This window comes from Bos indicus, chromosome 3 (genome assembly GCF_029378745.1).
Source record: "Bos indicus isolate NIAB-ARS_2022 breed Sahiwal x Tharparkar chromosome 3, NIAB-ARS_B.indTharparkar_mat_pri_1.0, whole genome shotgun sequence".
NCBI classification, from domain to species: Eukaryota; Metazoa; Chordata; class Mammalia; order Artiodactyla; family Bovidae; genus Bos; species Bos indicus.
Genome location: NC_091762.1, coordinates 77,428,087 through 77,449,133, shown reverse-complemented (window position 1 = coordinate 77,449,133; position 21,047 = coordinate 77,428,087). Strand labels below are relative to the sequence as shown.

At 43.6% G+C, this 21,047-nt stretch overlaps 1 protein-coding gene across 4 annotated transcripts in view; it reads right to left on the bottom strand.

Annotated features, from left to right (window-relative positions):
* Positions 1 to 21,047, bottom strand: part of WLS (Wnt ligand secretion mediator) — a 116,513-nt gene that overhangs the window by 4,692 nt on the left and 90,774 nt on the right. For 2 of the 4 annotated variants that reach the window (XM_070786340.1, XM_070786342.1), the window contains 3 exons: positions 14,504 to 14,587; positions 7,433 to 7,586; positions 3,653 to 3,785 (listed from right to left, as the gene is read on the bottom strand). In XM_070786340.1, the coding sequence (XP_070642441.1) occupies positions 3,653 to 3,785; positions 7,433 to 7,586; positions 14,504 to 14,587 (371 nt within the window). The remainder of the gene's footprint in view (positions 1 to 3,652; positions 3,786 to 7,432; positions 7,587 to 14,503; positions 14,588 to 21,047) is intronic. The other 2 variants (XM_070786341.1, XM_019957286.2) reach the window with 1 other exon arrangement.

Here is a 21,047-nt window from a genome sequence, read left to right as displayed (position 1 = left end):
AATCATTTGTGTATCTCTGGATACTTTAGTCAAAAGAAGGGGAACTTCTAATTGAATTTCAAGGCTGTTTCACAAATTTGGGAGAGAGCCACCGTTTTCTAATATTAATAAGGGCTACCTAATTCTGTCCTCACAAGCACTAGGGTAAATTAACACCTCATTATGCAGATGTGGAAGCCAGACAACTCTTACACCATGAGTTCATATTTATTTCTTGAGGTCACAGTATATATTGGAGTCAGGATTCCAAACCATCTGTGTCCTCTTCGAGACTTTATGTTCTTTCTCTAACACCCCTGCCTTTTCTGTGGAATTTTTTTCCCACAACAAATCTCCTCCTATTCACCTTCAAAGCTAAGCTCAAATGATAATGATGTCCCTGGTTCATGGCAAAATGAAAAAAACCAAGGCACGAGTAATGTTTGTAAAGCGAAATTATTTCCATATCAAGGACTGTTGTTTACTCTTAAGATTACATTCTTTCTGCATTTTGGGTGTTAACAAACTGGTGAATGGTGGGTTTTCTAAATCTTAAAAAAAAATTTTTTTTTCTCTTTTTTTAAAGAATGTAAATCACCAGGACAGTATCTGGTATGTAGTTAAGTGATCATTAAAATACCCACTGAGTCCATGGGATTCTCCAGGCAAGAATACTGGAGTGGGTTGCCATGCCATCCTCCAGGGGATCTTCCTGACTCAGGGATCGAACCCCACATCTCTTAGTCTCCTGCATTGGCAGGCTGTTCTTTACCATTAGCGCCACCTGGGAAGCCCAAATAATTGGTTTGTCTAAAAATAAATTTTTGGATTGATTTGCTATTGAATGGACAGTTCACAGCCAGAAAACTTTAAATAAAAATGCATCTTAAGGGAAAAAAAATAAAATAAAATAAAATACCCACTGAGATGTCCTAGCATGGGCTGGTCCAGCTGCTCCCTGCTCTGCCTGGTTTCTCGTCCCACACCCCAAAACTGGTGTTCCCCACCAGGGTTTAGGGACAAACATGCAGCTAGAAAACAGGTGTGCTTTGGGAGGACTCAGCCTTTGTGATCCCTTCTGGGCAATAAGGCAGAGTGAGATCTTGGTGACACAGGGTTCAGGAACTCTGGGTCCAGCCATCTCTCAATTCCTTTCAACCATCAAGACAGTTTATAACAGGCTTGAAGTGTGCCATTTCCTGTCTCCAGACACTCAGCACCAGGCCTAAGAAGGGAACACATAAAGCCTAGACATTTTGCGTGCAGTCTTAGCATGATGGCTGGAATCATATGCCATCCCTATTCATTTGTTGAAGTCCTATTTCCCAGTACCTCAGGATGTGAGTATTTAGACACAGGGTCTTTAAGGAGGTGACTAGTTTAAAATGAAGCCGCTGGGGTGAACCCTAATCCAATGTAACCATAATGCTATGGTTTTTCCAGCAGTCATGTACAGATGTGAGTGGACCATAAAGAAGGCTGAGCATCCAAGAGAATTGATGCTTTCGAACTGTGGTGCTGGAGAAGACTCCTGGGAGTCCCTTGGACAGCAAGGTGATCAAATCAGTTAATCCAAGAGGAAATCAACCCTGAACTGGAAGGAGTGATGCTGAAGCTGAAGCTCCAACACTTTGCCACCTGATGTGAAGAGCCAACTCATCGGTAAAGACCCTGATGATGGCAAAGGTTGAGGGCAGGAAGAGAAGGAGGTGACAAAGGATGAGATGGTGGGATGGTATCATTGACTCAGTGGACATGAGTTTGAGCAAACTCTAGGAGATGGTGAAGGACAGGGAAGCCTGGCGAGCTGTAGTCCATGGGATCACAGAGTCTAACACAACTTAGCAACTGAACAACTTCTCATGAGAAAAAGAAATTAGGATATAGACACACACGGGGGGAGAACATGTGAAGACACAGGATGTCAAGCCTCACTTCAGAATCTGAGTCCAGTCCAGGGGGCAAGACCCAGGCCATCACTGCTCACAGACATCAAGGGGAAGCCAGGGAAACCATGGGTGTGAGCATGTTATCTAACACACAAGCAGGGGAAAGATCGCAATAAAAAGCAGCCACTGTTTAAGCCTCACAACTCAGACCAAACATTTACTGAGGCAACAAAGGCCAAAGCCACCTTTTCCTGTGAAACAAACAGCTGGAGACCTCAGGGGCCTCCAGAAGCTAAACTGACACCAAGCGGTAGCTCCGAAGGCATGGGGCCCGGGCTTGCTGCTGTGGCTTCCAAAAGAAAGGGTGTGTCAGACAGAAGCCATTCAGTACAAACAGAAATAGAAAGGAACCTGTCGGCAACTAGTGTCTCCTGTTCCCTATGTCATCCAGTCAGGAATTCCATTTCTTACTTTTTCTCTAAAACCTTCTGACAAGAATTTCGTAGACGAAATAACACAAAAATGAAACCTAGTATCGAGAATTGTCTGACTTCCTAAGCAGCTCCAACTTTTTTCTCTACATGAACCGGTAACTGAGGGAATCTGGTCAGTGCGTCCTGTGGGCAGGGCATCGATGTCGCGCCCCTGGGGTATGAAGCCTTCTCTCTGGGCTAAGGGTTACCACCAGCCTGTGCTGGAGTTCATTTCTGCCTGGGAAGACATCAGCAATGAGTCACAGAGCAGTTATGGAAACAGGTAAAAGGGAGAGTAGGCTTCTCAGGTGGTGCTAGTGGTAAAGAATTTGCCTGCCATGCCGGAGATGCAAGAGATGCGGGTTCGATCCCTGGGTTGGGAAGATCCCCTGGAGAGGGCATGACAACCCACTCCAGTATTCTTGCCTTGGAAATCCCATGGACAGAGAAGCCTGGTGGGATGCAGTCCAGCGGGTTGCAAAGGGTCGGACACGACAGAAGCAGCATTAGCATGCACACATGCAAAAGGAAGAGCTTTAATGAAAACCCAGGAGCAGCAGGGCAGGAAATGCGAATGGTTCCTGAAAGAGAATCTGAAGTATCTTTGCTAGATTAAAAAAAAAGTGTATTCCATTGACTGCGTATATGTATATCCTTATACAGACTAAATGATTGTCTGTAAACAGACGAACACATTGATCGTCTCACACATACAGACTGATCTGAACGTGTTTATTATGCCAACACTGTAGCTACAGTGGATCAACCAGCAGTTTGGAACCCAGACCACCACACCCCTGCGGCACCAATCAGCCGCTGACACATGAAAACATTCTGGCTCGGACAGTTTGGCTGGAGCCGTCCTGCCACGTCCCGGGTTTCAAGAGGCAGAGGAGGAAGTCTCATCTCCCAGACCGGGCTACTGGTTCTGTGAGAGCAAGGACTGTGTCTTTATCGCTCATCCTCTCAAACCCCACACAGTGCTAAGCACTGCGGTACCCACTGCTTCATTTCTATGGGTCGCTTTCCAAGCCACACAATAAAGAGAAACAGAATTATGTGAGAGAAAATGTGCTTTGGAAACCGACCCTTTCTCAAACCTGTCTCCCACTTCTTTTCTCTCCGCCATTCCTTGACGGAACGAGAGAAGCAAAAATCCAAGCTCTCTACTTTCACTTTCTTCCTACCCACTCCCCCTCCACATATATATACTTCTCGGCATCTCTTTCCATCTCCCAAACAAAATGCTTCTTAATGTCTCTTTCTCTTTCCTTAGCCTCCCTGGCTTCCGCTGCATCAGAAACTGCTTACCAAGTTCCTGGAAATGAGCTTTTTTCCAGCGGTCCACCCAGGATCCATCTCACGAAGGCAAGAAGAACACAACACACCTGGGATTCATTCTCCATAGCAAGAAATCCAAATTCTTGGCTCTGGACCTTAAAAGCTAGAGTGGGGAGGGAGTCCAAGCCATTTAAAAATAAAAACTTTCCACAAGAAAGGGAAAGAAGGCTGGGGGGAGGAGGAGGAACGCCATCCAGAGACTCAGAGAATTTAAAAATACAGTGTATCCCTCTGAGAGTTCATTTTCTAGGTTTCCACGTACTATTCCAAATTAGCTCTTTCCAAGGAGCTTCAAAATCTTGGTAAATGCTCCATAATTCCTGTGATACAGTGTGTGGTCTGGCAGCGGATGAGGAGATAAAAAGAGAGCAGAGAAGGAAAATGATCAGAGAACCCAACTTGGACAAGCCCTTTCCAGACACAGCACTGCCCAGGGACGCGAGAAGCACAGAAAGCCACCAGGGGCTCGCTGACTGCTGCAGAGTCACAGTGGGTCGTGTCATCACCACAGAGATGCTGAATTGTGTGACTATTGCGTTTATGATCAGAACAGGGTCCCCGAAGAGTCTGCCGCTGGACTGCTTGAATGATTTTCAACCAGGGCCCTACTGGCATGTTGGGCAGGACCACTCTTTACAATAAGGGACTGTTTTCCTCAATGTTGGACATACAGCACCCCTAGAGCGTGGCCACTACATGCAGGCAGCACAACCCAGTCGTAAACGACAATCCAGAACAACCATGTCTGTTTCTGAACACCTCTTGGCATGGGATTCGGGGAATATGACCTCCTATGGAGAATAGCTTTGAGCTTTCTGTGAAATTGCAGATCTGTGTGTTGTGTGGTCTTCAACAGCAACAAATCTACTGGGGAACAAATCAAGTACTTTCCTCAACTGCAAGGTTTGAAGCCTAGGACGGTGGCTGTTGTCCTGGATGAGAAGTCCTCATGGGAGCCGCCTAGCACCTGGCTCACAGGTCAAGCATCCAGTGTCACTGGGTAGAAGGCAGTCATCCTGCCCCTGTAGGCTTGGCCGCAGCTCTGGCCTCGCATGTGCCTGAAAGTGCTGGGCTTGGGTGAATTCTTACCAGTGTTTAGAAAACCCTTACATGTGACAGAATCACCCCCTGGATGGCCACTATATGAAGGAGGTGCTCTTCTGCCCCTTCCCTGCTAATAGGAAGGAAAACAATCACAAAATTTTATGTTCCCAGAAGACTTTAAGAGATCATCTACAGGTGGGAAAAGTGGTGCACAGGGAGGGCAAGCAGTTTGACAAGTCACACAACAAAAACAAGCAGAACAGTTTACATCCAAAAACTGCTTCAGCATACCCATAACTTTTACCCACTAGGATTATCATTCCAACATCCCGGGAAGTCCAGCTACTGCTATAGGTGGCATTTCCCTGGAAGGCAGGAACTCCACCTACTAGGTTCCTGCTTAATACTCTCAAGTCAAGGACAGGTCCATATGGTTTCTGTCACAGTCCAACAGGATGGCCATGAAATGAAACCAAGATTTTTGTTAACAAGTCCAGAACCTCTTCCTCTGGCATTTTAGAAGGCCATGGAGAGAGAACTGTGGTGCTGGAGAAGACTCTTGAGAGTCCCTTGGACAGCAAGGAGATCAAACCAATCAATCCTAAAGGAAATCAACCCTGAATATTTATTGGAAGGATTGATGTTGAAGCTACAATACTTTAGCCACCTGATGTGAAGAGCTGACTCACTGGAAAAGAGCCTGATGCTGAGAAAGATTGAAAGCAAAAGGAGAAAGGGGTGGCAGAGGATAAGATGTTTAGAGAGCATCACTGACTTAATGGACATAATTTGAGCAAACTCTGAGAGAGAGAGGGGGACAGAGGAGCCGGGCATGCTGCAGTTCATGGGTCACAAAGGGTCAGACATGACTTAGCGACTGAACAACAACAACAGAGAGACCACATGCTCCCAATCACCATGCATATGGAAAACACAGTGCTGGCAGTAGAAAGGAAGCTGGAGCCTACCCAGCTCACATACTTTCTAGAAGGGAAGTCACTCAGACCAAGAGGTGGGCAGGTGAGATAGGTGAGCCAATGGTCTTTACACTTGCCCAGGACCTATAGCCAGAGATACTGAGTATGACAGGAAGTCATGGAGTAGGAAGGAAGAGAACCCTGGTGTCTAGGATGCTTTTGTACAGAGTCAGGTGTAGTATTGCAGACCGTGGGTGAGACCATTCCACTACCCTTGACCCTCAGCACAGATGCCCTCTTCTCCCTGCCCTCTCTCTCATGTCATCACAGCCCTGTCTCAAGATCACTGGCCCATCTGTGAAATAAGAAAGCTAATCTAGAACTCTTATTTCTAAAGCATTAATGCAGGACTTCCCTGGTGGTCCAATGGTTAAGAATCCTCCAGCCAATGAAGAGGACATGAGCTTGTTCTTTAGAACATCAAAAAAATAGCCTGGAAAAAGGTTGCAGGGCCAAATGACTTGAGAATTTGGAAATGCTGTTACCCCTACCCATTTTAAAAGACTTAACAGTACAAATTAGTGTGCTAAAGGCATTAATATATCCTACAGTAAATCACAATAATGATGATTAAAAACCCAATGATTCTCAAACTTATTTGACCACGAAAACCTACCAGCATCCCATGGCAACAATATTCTATTGAATATAATTTGCCACACGCCAACTAGAGTGATTAGGAGGAAACATTTTGAATAGACTCAAAAGATGAATAGGGTTTTGTCAGGCCCAGATGGAGGTGGGATATATCTGGGGGATAGGCATATGGCCAGGGCTTTAGTGGCTCAGACAATGCCAATGCAGGAGACCTGGGTTCAATCTCTGGGTTGGGATGATGCCCTGGAGAAGCGAATGGCAACCCACTCCAATTCCATGGACAGAGGGCCTGGCAGGCTGTATAGTCCATAGGGTCACAAAGAGTTGGACATGGCTGAGTGACTAACACTGTCACTTCAGGGTAAAGCAGGTATGAAAAAAGAGAAGAATAAAGGTGGAGCCAAACAATGTAGGCTGAAGTATGCAAAGAAAAAGGAGCTATCAGATGCGTTGCTTACCAGGCCCTCTTCCATGTTACTAGCACTGGCCCAGGCAGCAGTGTTCATTTCCCTCTGCCATGGCTGGTAGAGAAGTCCCAGGCAAGTCCCTCCCTTCTCTTGGGTCTCAGTTTCCTCATCTGTAGAACTGCTAGACTAAGTTCTCCAAGGCTCCTTGCAGCATCAGCACCACAGATAGCACATACTAGCACTTAAGGGGAGGAAGGCGATGGGGACAGGAGCATGGCCATTGGTTTGGACAAGTCGACAGGCTTACAGGAGGATGAGCAGGGAAAAAATGAAGCCAGCTCCACTTCAACTCAGGGGCCAGTCCCCATCCACCCAGTATCTCAGATTGTGGTTCTCAAACTAGAAGAATAAATTTGGCACACTTTTCAATAGTCAACTTTGTTCAAAAAATTAAGGAAAGCAAATTTAATTTTTGTAGTAAGACTGGGAGATATTGTAAACTAGAATGTAATATGCCCAATGCATTTTAAATATTTTTTAAAATGAGGATTCATAGAAATATCAGTCCTGTATTGGCTTTTTTGTCTTATGGCCCCAGAGTCCCTAGAGGTACTTGTTCACACTTGGAGAAAACATTTCACTAGGGAACCTGGAGCTTTTGCTGCCTAAGTCTTGAAGAGTCAGAAGCCTACTTATCCTGAATAAAGCTATGCCAAAGAACTCACCGTTGGATTGGTCTTCCCCATAGTTCTTATGGGATGGCGCGTACAAGAACATCAAAGCAAAGACATACAGGTTCCACATGCCATAGATGCCAGTGAAAAAGGCACTGTTCACTTGGACTGTGACACCACCCCACTTCCAATGGCCTTCAGTCACCTATGGGAAAAAGGGGTGACATTCAATTGGAACCAATAGGAAACAAGTCCAATGTAACAATCACCTAACACAAACACCAAGTCTCTCCCATATTTGGAAAAGTGAAGGGCCATGTAAGATTCCATTTTTTTAAAGGTTTTCTTTTAAAAAATTGTGGCTGTGGTTGGTTTTCGTTGCTCCACATGGGCTTTCTCTAGTTGCGGTGAGTGGAGGCTAATCTCTGTTGCAGTGTGCACGCTTCTCAATGTGGCAGCTTCTTGTTGCAGAGCACAGGTTCTAGGTGCATGGGCTTCAGAGTTGTAGCACATGGGCTCATTAGTTGTGGCGCACGGACTCGAGAGCACCCGCTCAGTAGTTGTGGCACACGGGGTTAGCTGCTCTGCAGCATGTGGAATCTTCCTAGACCAGGGACTGAATCGGTGTCCCTTACACTGCAAAGTGGATTCTTAACCACTGGACCACCAAGAAAGCCCCAAGATTCCATTTTTCAATCTGAATCATACTAGGATGAATTAAGGTTAACTGAGGGTTTCCTATGTCGGGCACAAAGTCAGTGGTTCTCATCTTGCCTGCACATCAGCATCACCTGGAGAGTACTTCTTCCTAAAACAGTAGTACATTGTTACACCTAATTTAATGAACCTGCATTTGCGTCTAACACTTCTCCACGGTTATAGTTCCTCCCCTGCTATCCACCTTCCACCTTCTGCAAGGTGGATATAAACACCTTGTAGGCAAGACCAGTTCTGGTTTGTTTTCTGCCATATCTTCAGGACCTGATGTACCACAGCATTCATTAAATAAACAAATGGTCCTTGGACTGAGTAGTTTTCCTGGGTGGGGCAGTGTAGAGAAGCAGAAAGACACAGGCTCAAAGTCAGAAACCTGGCTTCAAATCCAGGCTCTCCCACTCCTTTTCTGTTTAATGTAAGAGAAGTAAGATTAAGACTCTAAACTTCAGTTTTCTTAGGTACAAAATAAAAACTTGCAGGGTTAACCACTAAGAAGAATTAGGTAAAAATATTTTTAGGAATTTCCTGGCCCACAGAAAACATTCAATAAATCTTATTTTATAATGTTACATATGTAAGCCACTCAAGAAGGTAATTATGAAGCTTTCATATGCTTTATAATTTGGCAAGAATGTTTTGAGGCTGGTTTTGTCTATGTTGATGACATGGTAATTGTTTTAAGAGCTATCTGATGACATTTGGATTGCACTAAGAACTGTCAAGAAAACTGTGGAGCAGAGGAACTAAAAATTTGTGCTGGTTCTGAGATCAGTGAAATGATTTTGACTACTGCCTTCTACAGGAAATCTTGAGAGTAAAAGTTGCTCAGTCGTGTCTGACTCTTTGCGACCCCATGAACTATACAGTCCATGGAATTCTCCAGGCCAGAATACTTGAGTGGGTAGCTTTTCCCTTCTCAAGGGGATCTTCCCAACCCAGGGATCGAACTGGGGTCTTCCCCATTGCAGGCGGATTCTTTACCAGCTGAGCCACAAGGGAAGCCCACAGGAAACCTTAAATGGGAATAAAAGAAAGTGTTAGACAGCTGTTTCTGTGATAGCTTAATAGGCTGGATTACATAATCCATCTCTAGGAGCCCCTCCTTCTAGCAGCTAAAGTATAAGATGGCAAGCTATCTCTAAATGTTAATGACTTATGCAAGTAGGTTGCTTTCACCTCCTGTTTATGAGGCTGTGGGTCTATATTCATTTGGTATAGACCCATATACCAAAAGTCTGTATAACTCATATGACTTACAGGGCCACCAGGAAGAATAAAGCTATAAGGGCAGGTATTTCCTTCTGGAAGACCTGGAGTGTCAGTTAACCAGGTTAATGAATTATAGACTTATCGCTTATTTACTTTTAGTTTGACCTTGGTCATACATAATTTTTCATTTTTGTGATTCATAAACAAACCACCATCACTAAGCTATTTCCTTTGGGAAATAATTCGCTATATGACATGCTCAGGGAAGTGTTAGCAAAAAAGGATTTCATTAGTGATTTTAGAATAATGTACCAGCATTCAAGCTATTCAGGACTGCTTCTTAGAAACATCACCAAATGTCACTCTTCTTACTTTTAAGTACAGTACTTCCATGTGTATGGAAGATCTCATTTAGCCTTAATAATAGCTCTATGAGGTAGGCAGGTAACATCTCCACTCATGGGTAAACTGTGACACAGAGAGTATCTTGCCCGAGACTATTCAGCTGGAAAGTTGTGGCTCTGGCCCACCAAAGAAGGAGGGTGTTCCTAACTACTATACAACACAAGAGTAGGAATAGTATCTTAAATAGGATGAGTCTCTCACTTAGAGAGACTAAGAGACCTGACTATTATGTCAGGTCAAATTTCCTTTGAAATTCACTTAATTGGGCATTATGCATATATTTATACAGTATATATATAGAGAGAGAGAGAGTATATGTGCATTATATATATACTATATATATAGTGTGTATATTTAAATCTATATAAAATATATATGCACTGTATATCTCAGATGTAGTAATGTTTGGTATATAACTGCATATACATGCAAAATACAATTTTACAGTAGAACCACTGAAATGAAATGCTTATGAGGGACACACTGGAGCCAAGACTGGCTGAAGAAACAGTAGATTCATGCCCCCTGCCCATGCCTGCTTCAGGACACGTGCACTTGTTTAGAATGGAGTTGCAGAATTACCCATACTCTTTAATTTGTAATCTCTAAATGCGTTATTTCCTGCTGAGGGCAAAGAGTTGAATTTGCATAACTGGACTGTATACATAACGTCACTCTACTGTTAGGAGACCCCATTGTGCTTTCCTCTCTCCTCTCTCAATTATTCATGCTTGAGACATCCTGAGCTCTGAGTACATTCCCACTAATACATACCACAACGAGCAGCCTCAACAGAGCAGGCCTTGTGAGTCCAAATCTTATGAATGCTAAGGCAAAGAGGTGACAGTCACGCTCTTTAAACTTTCAGAGAGAAAAATCAGGTAGCCCCAACCACAAAAAGAAAAAGGAAAATAATCTCCCCTCTACCTAAAGTCTTATTTCTAAAAGTCCCCGTTTTTCCTGATTTCACATTTGAACAATTTACTTTTGTGTGAAACCACCCAATTATACCCCTGTAGCCAAGTGAAGGTCAAATCCCTTTACACCCAGTAGTCTTGACAACCAGCATTCCACTTCACAACAAGATTTCCAGATCCCAGACACAGGCTCTCTTACTGGAAACATTTCCGCTATAAGTAACAGAATGAAGTGATGGCATGCCCAACTGCCCCCCCCCCCCCAAAAAAAAACAAACCTGCAGACTGGCTCTCTGGGAGCTTGCTACATATGACTTGACCTGAATGTCAGGTACCTGGAGTCCCCTTCATGAAGGTCAGTGACCTTCTTTCCTGCATTGCACTTCTGTTCCCTACTGCCTGCCACCTCTAAATGGAACGCCTCTTTCTTTTCCAGAGTGAAGGGACTAAAATACCAGACTGTGATGTGCCATCGCCCGGTTGCTATGACTGAGGCCATTAAAATGGCCGGCATTAAAAGACTGCACCTCAGTACCCAGCTACAAAGCCTCAAGGTCACCGCATTCCACAGCTTCCATCAGCCTTTCATTCCTGGCCTCAGAGCTTCAATATCCTGGCGAGATCCCCTCGCATTATATTTCATGGGGCTTAAATGCAAGCTCTCCCAGCAAGTCTGAGAGTATAATGGGAGTTTTTAATACATTCCTTTTACCTAAGGCTGGGATCTATTTCAAAAAGTTACCCAATAGGTTTCCTTTCAGGTGAGCTCATTGCTGAGACATTCCAAAATGACATTAAAAAATAAATCCTCTGATGACTGTATTAATACAGTACCTGGGACACTGAGAGTTATGCCTGAAAACGTCTTAGATATCTAAAAATAAACCTTAAAAAAAAAAAAAAAACCCAGCAGGAGGACTGTAAGGAGCTAATGGAATCCAAAAGACCTCACTGCTACCCTCTTAGAGTTGAAATCCACTCCAGGCTGACTGTTGACTGTTGCAGCAGATATAAAAAGCCAGCCACAGGCTGGAGCCCTGCTAGAAAATACTAGGGCAGTAGAATATCAATCTTTTTCTAAAAGCCACAAAGTCTGCAACTTGGAAGACTGGCCTCCTTTGCTTCAAAAAGGTGCACTAATTAAATATGTACAAGATAAATTTGGGCAACACATAGCCACCTTAAACACCAGCACAAAGTCCCTCTTGACTTCAGGTGGGAGGGACTCTGCAGAAAGCAAGTGGGGTGAGGTAGGGCTGTGGGGGATGACTTCAGCTTTCTAAAGTTGCAGAGAGGCTTTCCTGGCAGTCCAGTGGTTAAGACTCTGCGCTTCCACTACAGGGAGCACGGGTTCAATCCCTGGCTGGGAAACTGAGATCCTGCATGCCACACAACACAGCCAAAAATAAATAAATAAGAAACTAAAGTGGTGGAAATACGTGCTGGGAGCAAAAGTGCCCTTTCTTTTTGTCTCCCTGAGGACGTATCTTGGTAATACCTTTTAATCCTCAGCTACCTTCCTCAAGGTTCTGTTTCTCCAAGGGTGCGTCCTGCTCTCTCAGCCTTGCAGAACTAGCTGTATTACATGTCACAGTGCATTACTGAGGGACTGGAGGACTAGAAAGCTTTTTGGTCACATGAGGGAATCAACCAAGGGATAAATCTGGCCTCAGACACCCTTGTTGGAGCCTCAGCTGGTTGAATAAAAAGCTTATTCAGAATTTGAAATATTTTTACTGCATTTGGAGTGGAAAGTGAAGTTTCCAAAGTCTTATAAACAAACAGTCTGATACAAACACAGCACTGTTATAGGTCAAAGCAAAGGTGGTGAACAGAACTTCCTAAGATATGTATGCGTATTTATTTTTTTCTACTCACTTCAGCCTTCAGCAGCAGCACTAGCTCTGCTGAGACATAGCCAACAGGGCTCTAGGGGTTAGAGGCACGCTTGAGTATCCCTGGATAGAATTCAAGGGGTCAGTGAACTAGAGTGAGAAAAAATTATATCTTTATTCTCACCAGTCTCTAACTGAAAGGCTATCATTTCTTTCCATTGTGAATGTAAAAAATAAATTCCCATAGTATTAGCACCACCTGCAACTTTGTCTCCAATAGAAATCATATTTTCATATCAATTATACTACAGATCTGAAATATCTGTAAAAGTATAATTGCAAATATATACCATCTATCTGTATGATTCCCTTTTAAATCCAAGTATTCTGTTTACTTAAAAACACTCAAAGAAGAGGCTTTTGGATGTTTGGAAGGCCATGGCCTTCACCCAAGTTTGCCTAAGGGGTCCAGAACACACAAAAAGCTTAGGAGCCCCTCTCCTAAAAGGAAGCTTGCTAGCTGAATGGGGCAAGTCTTGTCGTAAGGCTATACCAGCACTACTAACATTCTTAATTTTAGCCAAATATAGGGATGACAGAGCAATTGGCAAAGAAAATCAGAAAGATCTGATTCTGGTCCCTAACTTACTGGACATCCTTTGACACAACATTCACCCTTGTTGCTATTCATAAGAGGACAGCTATTCATGCTCACAGTGTGCCAGGCAGTCCACAGATCCTTTTATAAGCATTACTTCATATGATCCCTACAGCCACCTACTTCAGGTGGTACTGTTACATCCATTTTATGGATAAGAAAATTAATCCTTGGAATTGTTAAGTAATCCATTCACAGCTCACCCAGTGGAAGACAGCATAAATGGGAAATGTCTCTAAGGCCATTAAATTTCATATTCTAGCAAACTGGGATATCCTACCTACCCAAAAGACTTGTGTGAAGCTCAAAAGAATGATAGATACCTAAGCTTCCCTGGTGGCTCAGATGGTAAAGAATCTGCCTGAATTCGGGAAACCTGGGTTCGATACCTGGGTTGCGAAGATCCCCTGGAAGAGGGCTTGGTAATCCACTCCAATATTCTTGCCTGGAGAATCCCCATGGACAGAGGAGCCTGGTGGGCTACAGTCCATGGGGTTGCAAAGAGTCAGACCAACTGAGCGACTAAGCACAGCACATGATTTAAACAGTACTTTCCACTTTTCAAAACAAGTTACTGATATTTAAAAATCATTATCATGACTGAGATTTTCAAGTATAGCAAAATTTTGAGTTTTGGAAATAACTAGCAAAAGGATCGGAGAAGGCAATGGCACCCCACTCCAATACTCTTGCCTGGAAAATCCATGGACGGAGGAGCCTGGTGGGCTACAGTCCATGGGGTCGCTAAGAGTCGGACACGACTGAGCGACTTCACTTTCACTTTTCACTTTCATGCACTGGAGAAGGAAATGGCAACCCACTCCAGTGTTCTTGCCTGGAGAATCCCAGGGACGGGGGAGCCTGGTGGGCTGCCATCTATGGGGTTGCACAGAGTCGGACACGACTGAAGCGACTCAGCAGCAGCAGCAAAAGGATAAAGCTCTATCAAGGGGACTTTTGAAATATATTTCATGTTGTAAACGGCAATATAATTATTATAAAGAATGGTGATGGACTGTAAAAGGATCTATGTTAATGCTAGATAAGGATCAAATCAAATTAATACTTGCTCATTGTTAGTCTGCTACGGAGCTTGATAAGTTATTCTCTTAAGTGAATGAAACAAGTGCCCTTCAATCTAGCAGCAGGCTTTTATTTACTAACTTTTTCCTCCTATGAGACTGCACTGAAAGGAAAATTCAGTCTGCCTCTGGAAAAGTGATAACAAGTCCCAGATCAGAGCAGCCTAAAACAAATAGCTTGATGAGCTGCCCAGCATAACAACTTCTTCACTCCTTTCACAGTAGCTCCACAGAATTTGCTGTAAAGTAGAGGCACCTTTTCAGGACATTGTCATCCTGAGCTCTTTGGGTCCACTTACCTGACTAACAATGAAGAAGATGACAGTCATGGCAGCACAGGCCAAGGTGATAAGCATGAGGAACTTGAACCTGAAAATTAGCCCCTATTAGGAAAGAAAGAAAGCAGTTTTAACACTCTACCACCAATCCTTTTCTCAAAATATAAACCTATCAAAAGCTAATTTTAAAGAAATCTGTAAAACCAATCCCTAAGAGTGACAGTAAAATAATTTCACATAGTAACATTTCTCCTGCAGAGGTGAATGTGGCTGAAAAATTTATTGGGCCAAATATTTCCTAGCTTCTTATCTCTCATGAAACAGTGATACCAGAGCCTGGTAAATTACATTCACAGCACGTCATAAGGCTGCTAATTTCTCTGCTAAGCTGGTTATGCTTCTCTGCAAGGGTTCAAAGTTACCAAATCCAAGTTTTCTGCGGTTGTAATAAAATTCTGCTCCAGTGAACAAAAAGAAATGTGCATATTAATCAACATGAAGTGGATTTGGTTGCATTTTCTCATGTGTCATTCCAGTTCGAGACACGGGCAAAGCTTCTGAAAATACCCCTGCTTTCCTGAGAGGAGTACTGAGGGAACCCGTGTCTCTGGGAGAGAGGCCTCTTATTCAGGGGCTCTTATTTCTGCTGTCTATGGAAACCCTGTAGCTCTGCAGTTTCTGTTTCTCTTTTCACAAAGGAATGAGGCCCATGCCTCCAAGGAAGTGGCATGAGCCCAAGGGATCCTTGAAAAATTAAGAATGTGTTGCCTGCATCAGAGATGTCAGTCTGTCTAGGGTGTCTCTTGAATAGGGGCATGATCTGTAAACAAAGACCACTGAACTCTATGTGAGCACCTGCTGAATATTTTAGGGAAAAGTTGGCTAACTGAAATCAGATCACCTGGGCTGAATCCTACTCTAAAGGCTGATTCTCAGCAGGAGAATTTTAAATAAAGCCTCACTCCAAGCCAAATCCCAATTCTGCTATAGTCAGGTCTCCTATCTAGTTCGCACCCACATTCCATTCCAAAGCTGAAGAACCTGCTGAACAAGTTTACTCTTTATTGAGGATAGAAAGACATTTATACCACAGAAAACTCTAAGACCTAGATAAGCCAGAAAGCCAGATGCCTCTTAGAGCAGGATTTAGCCTTTTATTTTGCCCAGACAGCCTATAACACATGCGAATCTCTGTGTATTTGAAATAGAGGCTTCCATATCCCCCACATCTCCAGGCATAGTGGGGGGTGTGTGTGTGTGTTCTTATCAAGCAGGGGCCAGTGAGCACCAGTTCCTCAATGAGTCCAGAGATGTGCTGTTTCTGGTGAATCTGAAGTTCTTGCTTCGTCGCAAAAGAATTCAGACAGGTGATAGATAAGAAGTGAACTTATTTAGAGAGGAATACTCTACAGACCGAGTGTGGGCTATCTCAGAAAATGAGAAAAACTTGGGAGAAACACAATCCACAGAGGGTGCTCCATTTCATAAGGCTTGAGAGTCCCCAAATAGGGCATGGTTAGCTTTTATGGGTTGAGTAATTTCATAAGCTGATGAGTGGGAGGATTATTCCAATTATTTTGGGGAAAGGGTGGAGATTTCCAGGAATTGGGCCACCGCCCACTTTTTGGTCTTTTATGGTTAGCCTCAGAACTGTCCTGGTTCTAGTGGCTGTATTACTTAATGTGCTAACATATTACAATGAGCACATAATAAGGCTCATACCGGTCTTGGACACTGTTACTTCTAAGTTCTTGTCATGTTCTATGGCCATATCATTCTTTTAAAAGGCTGTGCCCTGCCCCTTTCCCTTCCGTTTCATTCCCCCCTCAGTAGTTTTACACTCATATTCTTATGGGAAGCGGAGGGGCAACTGCCTTCTGTAACTGCTTCAAGGCTGAGTAGGGGTGTTGACCCTGCCTGTCAGGGAGTAAAAATCTCTGAGTGCCTGATCTAGGGGTTGCAGGGGCAGGAGAGAGTCTTGTTTTAAATTGGTATGGGCTGGAATCCTCATGTAGCCATCATCTTGATGTGGAACTGTTGTAACAGCTTCCACAGACTTTATATGAATCTCCTTGATGATGAAGCACTTTTTGTAACAGCAACAAAGTACAAAAATATCTATAAATGATAAAAGATTTAAAACCACAAGGTTAAACATCTGATTACAGTTTAATCAATAATGAAACTTGGTTACAGTAACCAGAATTACAAATGATTACATTTAAATTAACAGATCAAATAATCCTAGTCAAATATTTCTCTTTGAGATACCTCAGGGACCCACTAAAGTATCCCAAAGTTAGCTGGAAATCAAAAGAACTTTAATTAAAATTCAATATTTTGGAAGCTTGTCAAAAAGTTTTAAAACACTTGATCAAATAAGATCTAAGTCACTGTGAGACAATATTTGTATCTTAACCAAAATGACAATAAAAGATTTTAAAGGCAAAGAAATTTTAAATCTGTTACCATAGGCAATTCAACATTTTAAGAAAACGTGTCCTTTTAACAAAGAGAAAGCCCAAATTCAGGTTCTGCACCAACTTACTTTTTAAATTAATTTACTCAATTACATGTATTCCAAACTTACTCAATTCTGGCCATGCAATTTCCCTTTTCTCGGGGTCCAGTTTCCACAAACCCTCCATCACTGTCTGTATCCATCACTTTATTTTTTTCCATCCAGAAACAACTGGAAGACACACTTACTTTATTTTCCCTTAATAAAATGCAATCCCACTGCTCATAACTTTTTTACTGAAAACACACAACCCACTTTCCTTAAAAGCTTTTTTTCACATCAAGTTAATTTTCTTGTTGACAAATTTGTAAAAGACAGAATGAGGTCTTTTTTGACCTCTAATAAATCTAGGTACAATAAAGGTATTATATTTAATGTTGATGACACTAAACACATGTCTATATCAATCAAATCAATAAGTTTAGGCACCTCCAATCCCAGATATCTGTGTAGTACAGAAAATCTTACAGATGACATGAACCTGAACTTTGTTCTGGCCAGTTTTCTGAGTGTTTGTACTACTATAAGCACTTAATTTCCTTTTGGCAATACCATACATCTACAACACAGACACATACAAACACGCAAACACAGAGACCTCATAGTTCCCATTTCAAAATTTCAGCCCTGAGTCGGTTACAAAAATGTAAAATCCATCAGTTACAAGGGGTTGGATTCAAACTGGGCTTCTGGCAGCTGGAACAAATCAAGGTCACTTATCTAGATAGCTCAACTCTTTCTTACTGGTGTTTACAGAGAAGATACTTAGGATTTCCATTTATCCTTGACTAGTCAGTTCTAAATTACCTTACCCCCTTTTAAAAAATTTGCATTTAAAAAAGATGGCAGAGATAAGGGTTCCTGAAGACCACCAGGTAGGATTTGACGTATTACAGGGAGATTGGCATGGCACCAAAAGTCTGTATTTAATGAATTTTTAGATTAGGGGTTGGAGGCCTCATCGAACCTCTGATTTTATGGGGTACTGGTGCCTAGAAGGGAAGTGATTAGTTTCCTTTGAGGTGAGTTTTATAGGAGTGACAAATTTTGCCTTCCCTGGGATTTCCTATGGAAATCAGATTCTGAGGGAATATTTTGGATTGGATCATCCATGTCTTATATAATACACAGTCCAGTCAAAAACACTCCTTCGCTTTGGTCTTCAGAGAAAGAGTTACCCCTAAAGCTAAGAGAAAATCACTTCCCAATAATGGGTTAGGGGTATTCAGGCATGACAAGAAACTTGAAAATTTTAAGAGTCAAGTGCAAGTTAAAAGGGTGGTAAAATGTTTTAGTTTTAGCTTTCCTTCTGCAACAGAGCAGGTTTCAGGGGAAGGGGACCCAGTGTGAGAAGTCTGGACAGAGTGTTTCCCACGTCCGCTAGAAATTGGACGAGCTCACCTGCTACAATGGTCACCTGTGGTACCTCCCACGTGATGATGACTGTCTCCTCCAAACGCTTGGGAGGTCCCAGGTCCTGTCAATCAACCACTGCCATGACTACCATGGGGGAACTTCCTCACTTCCTTCAGAGCTGGGGGCAATCCCCTCCTCCAGTGACCCATCTTCTTACAAACTGGGCATGGCAGCTAGGGTGGAGGCTGGGACATGTCTCCACGGCATTCCTTGATCTAGTGTTTAGGGTTCCCACAGCTAAACCATGCTCCCTTTCCTGGTGGGAGTCTTCTGGGAGTACTTCTGGAGTAACCAGGAGGTGGATTAGGTCTTGTCATGACAGCTGCCAAAAGCCTGGCTTGTTGTCCTTCCTTAAGTCATGCATTTCTTCTTTTCCTCCTCAGCGTGCTCCTTATTGTTAAAAACACTGAAGGCTGGGTCTATAAGAAGATTGAGAGGGGCCTGGGGCCCCTTAAGTTTCTGAAGCTTCTGACAGATGTCAGGGGCTGACTGACTAATGAAGTAGGTTGCAAATAATCAAGTCTGAAATACGGCTGGATTTTCATCTTTGACTTGGGTGATCTATTTAACCTTATCACAGTTAACAGGTTTAATTATGCATCATTTCATCCCTTTAATGAGGCAAAGGATCCCTACCAGCAAAACCAGGCTGGCCTGGCTGATAGTCCCAAATGGGATGCATTAGAGGCACGGCTGTCGGGCCAACAGGGTATCGATGTGGTTGGGCAATGTGTAATTCATCAGCATATTTTTGAGCCTGTGCCCCAATACGGGCCTTTTCCTCACTGATGCAGTAGTGGGAAAGGATAAAATTTAAAGGAAAGAGTCAGTACCTGGAATTCTTCAGTGAACCAGCTAGAGTCCTCTGAGAGTCTGCCTAAGCAGGTGAGGCACTGGTTAAGGTCAGACAAGGAATAAGGTGTGTGGACTCTGGGTAATTCCCTGAGGCATACCTACTATTTTCTGAAGGGGGCAAGGAGGCTTTGGCTGCATTTGTGTGTGGAAATGCAAAGACGCTTTGCATTGTGTGTGGTGGAAGGGCAAAGACGCTTAACAGGCAGGGGAGAGGCTGAAGTTGGTGGAAGAGTATTGGGACTTGGGTCTTCTCTCTGGGGCTCCTGTTCTACCAGGGGTGCCACTAGAGAGGGCTTTTGTGTAGTCCGAATGGGTCCCAGTCGGCAAGGTTCCCTAACATGGAAATTGAATAGCTCTGGGTTTTCTCTTAGGGCCATAAAAGCCTGTATAAGGAATTTCTATTTATTTTCCCTGACTTTTGCAAAAAGATGTCTAACTGTAGGGTGGTACTATGACTAAGGCTCCCATTTTCTGGCCAGGCCTCATCATCCTGAAGTTTATACTTCAGGGGCCAGGCTTCATTACAAAAACAAATGAGCTCTTTTGTTTTAAAGAATCTAGAGGGCTTCCCTGGTGGCTCAGTGGTAGAGAATCCGCTTGCCAATCCAGGAGATGCAGGTTCGATCCCTGGTCTGAGAAGATCCCACAGCACCACAACTACTAAAGCCTGTCTCTAGAGTCCAGGAACCACAGCTGCTGAGCCCACATGCCACAACCAGTGAAGCCTGCATGCCCTAGAGCCCTGTGTTCCAACAAGAGAAACTGCTGCAATGAGAAGCCCTAGTACCACTACTAGAGAATAGCTCCTGCTCACTGCAACGAGAAAAGCCCACATGGCAACAAAGGCCCAGGACAGTCAAAAATAAATAAATAAAATTACTTCTTAGAAAAAGAATCTAGAGAAAACAGGTCCCAGTGACTCAAAATGCACTGCAGGGGTGAGTTCTTGGGAATGGAGGAGGTGTTCCCCATCATTTCTTCAGGGAGAGAATGCTCCTATACCAGAGAGGAACACTTTCACTACAAGATCCCATGAGGGCTCTCTGAGAGTGGACTGGTTCCAAGTGCTCCTGACCACCTATCCTGTCCACTTTATCCACGACAAGTTAGCTACTCCCTGCTATGGCAGTAGTGGGGCCCGTGTCCTATCCTGACATCCATGGTACCCAGCTTGAGTGACCTTCCTGAAGGCTTCTCTATAGATTCTATAGATTAATCCCTGTGTTCCAGGTGATGCTGCTTTTGGAAGGATATCCTCATGGTTCTGCCTATGAGCTCAGTAGCTAAGTTGTGTCTGACTCTTTGTGACCCCATGGACTGTAGCCTGCCAGGCTCCTCTGTCCATGGGATTTCCCAGGCAAGAATACTGGAGTGAGTTACCATTTCCTCCTCCAGGGGATCTTCCCAACCCAGGGGTCAAACCTGCATCTCCTGTATTGGCAGACAGGTTCTTTACTACTGCACCACCAGGGAAGCCCCTTCATTATTCTAAGATCTATTTAAGTCCTAGCCTTTTTCTCTAAAAGGGTGGTTGTTAAGTTTTGGAAAACAGGCGCTGGCCATTAAGGGAGATTGTGTGTGAAAAAGAAAAAAAATAAACCTCTTTCCCCTTCCTTTTTGAGGCCAGCATCCCTGGGGCTTCAGTGCCATCCTCCTCCTGTGCCTTCCCACACGTGCTCTGGTCAGCAGACAGTGGGCTGGGTGCAGGCACAGATATGGCAGCAGAGGTGGAGACATCATGACTGTAGGTAGGGGGAGAGAGGACCCCAGGAC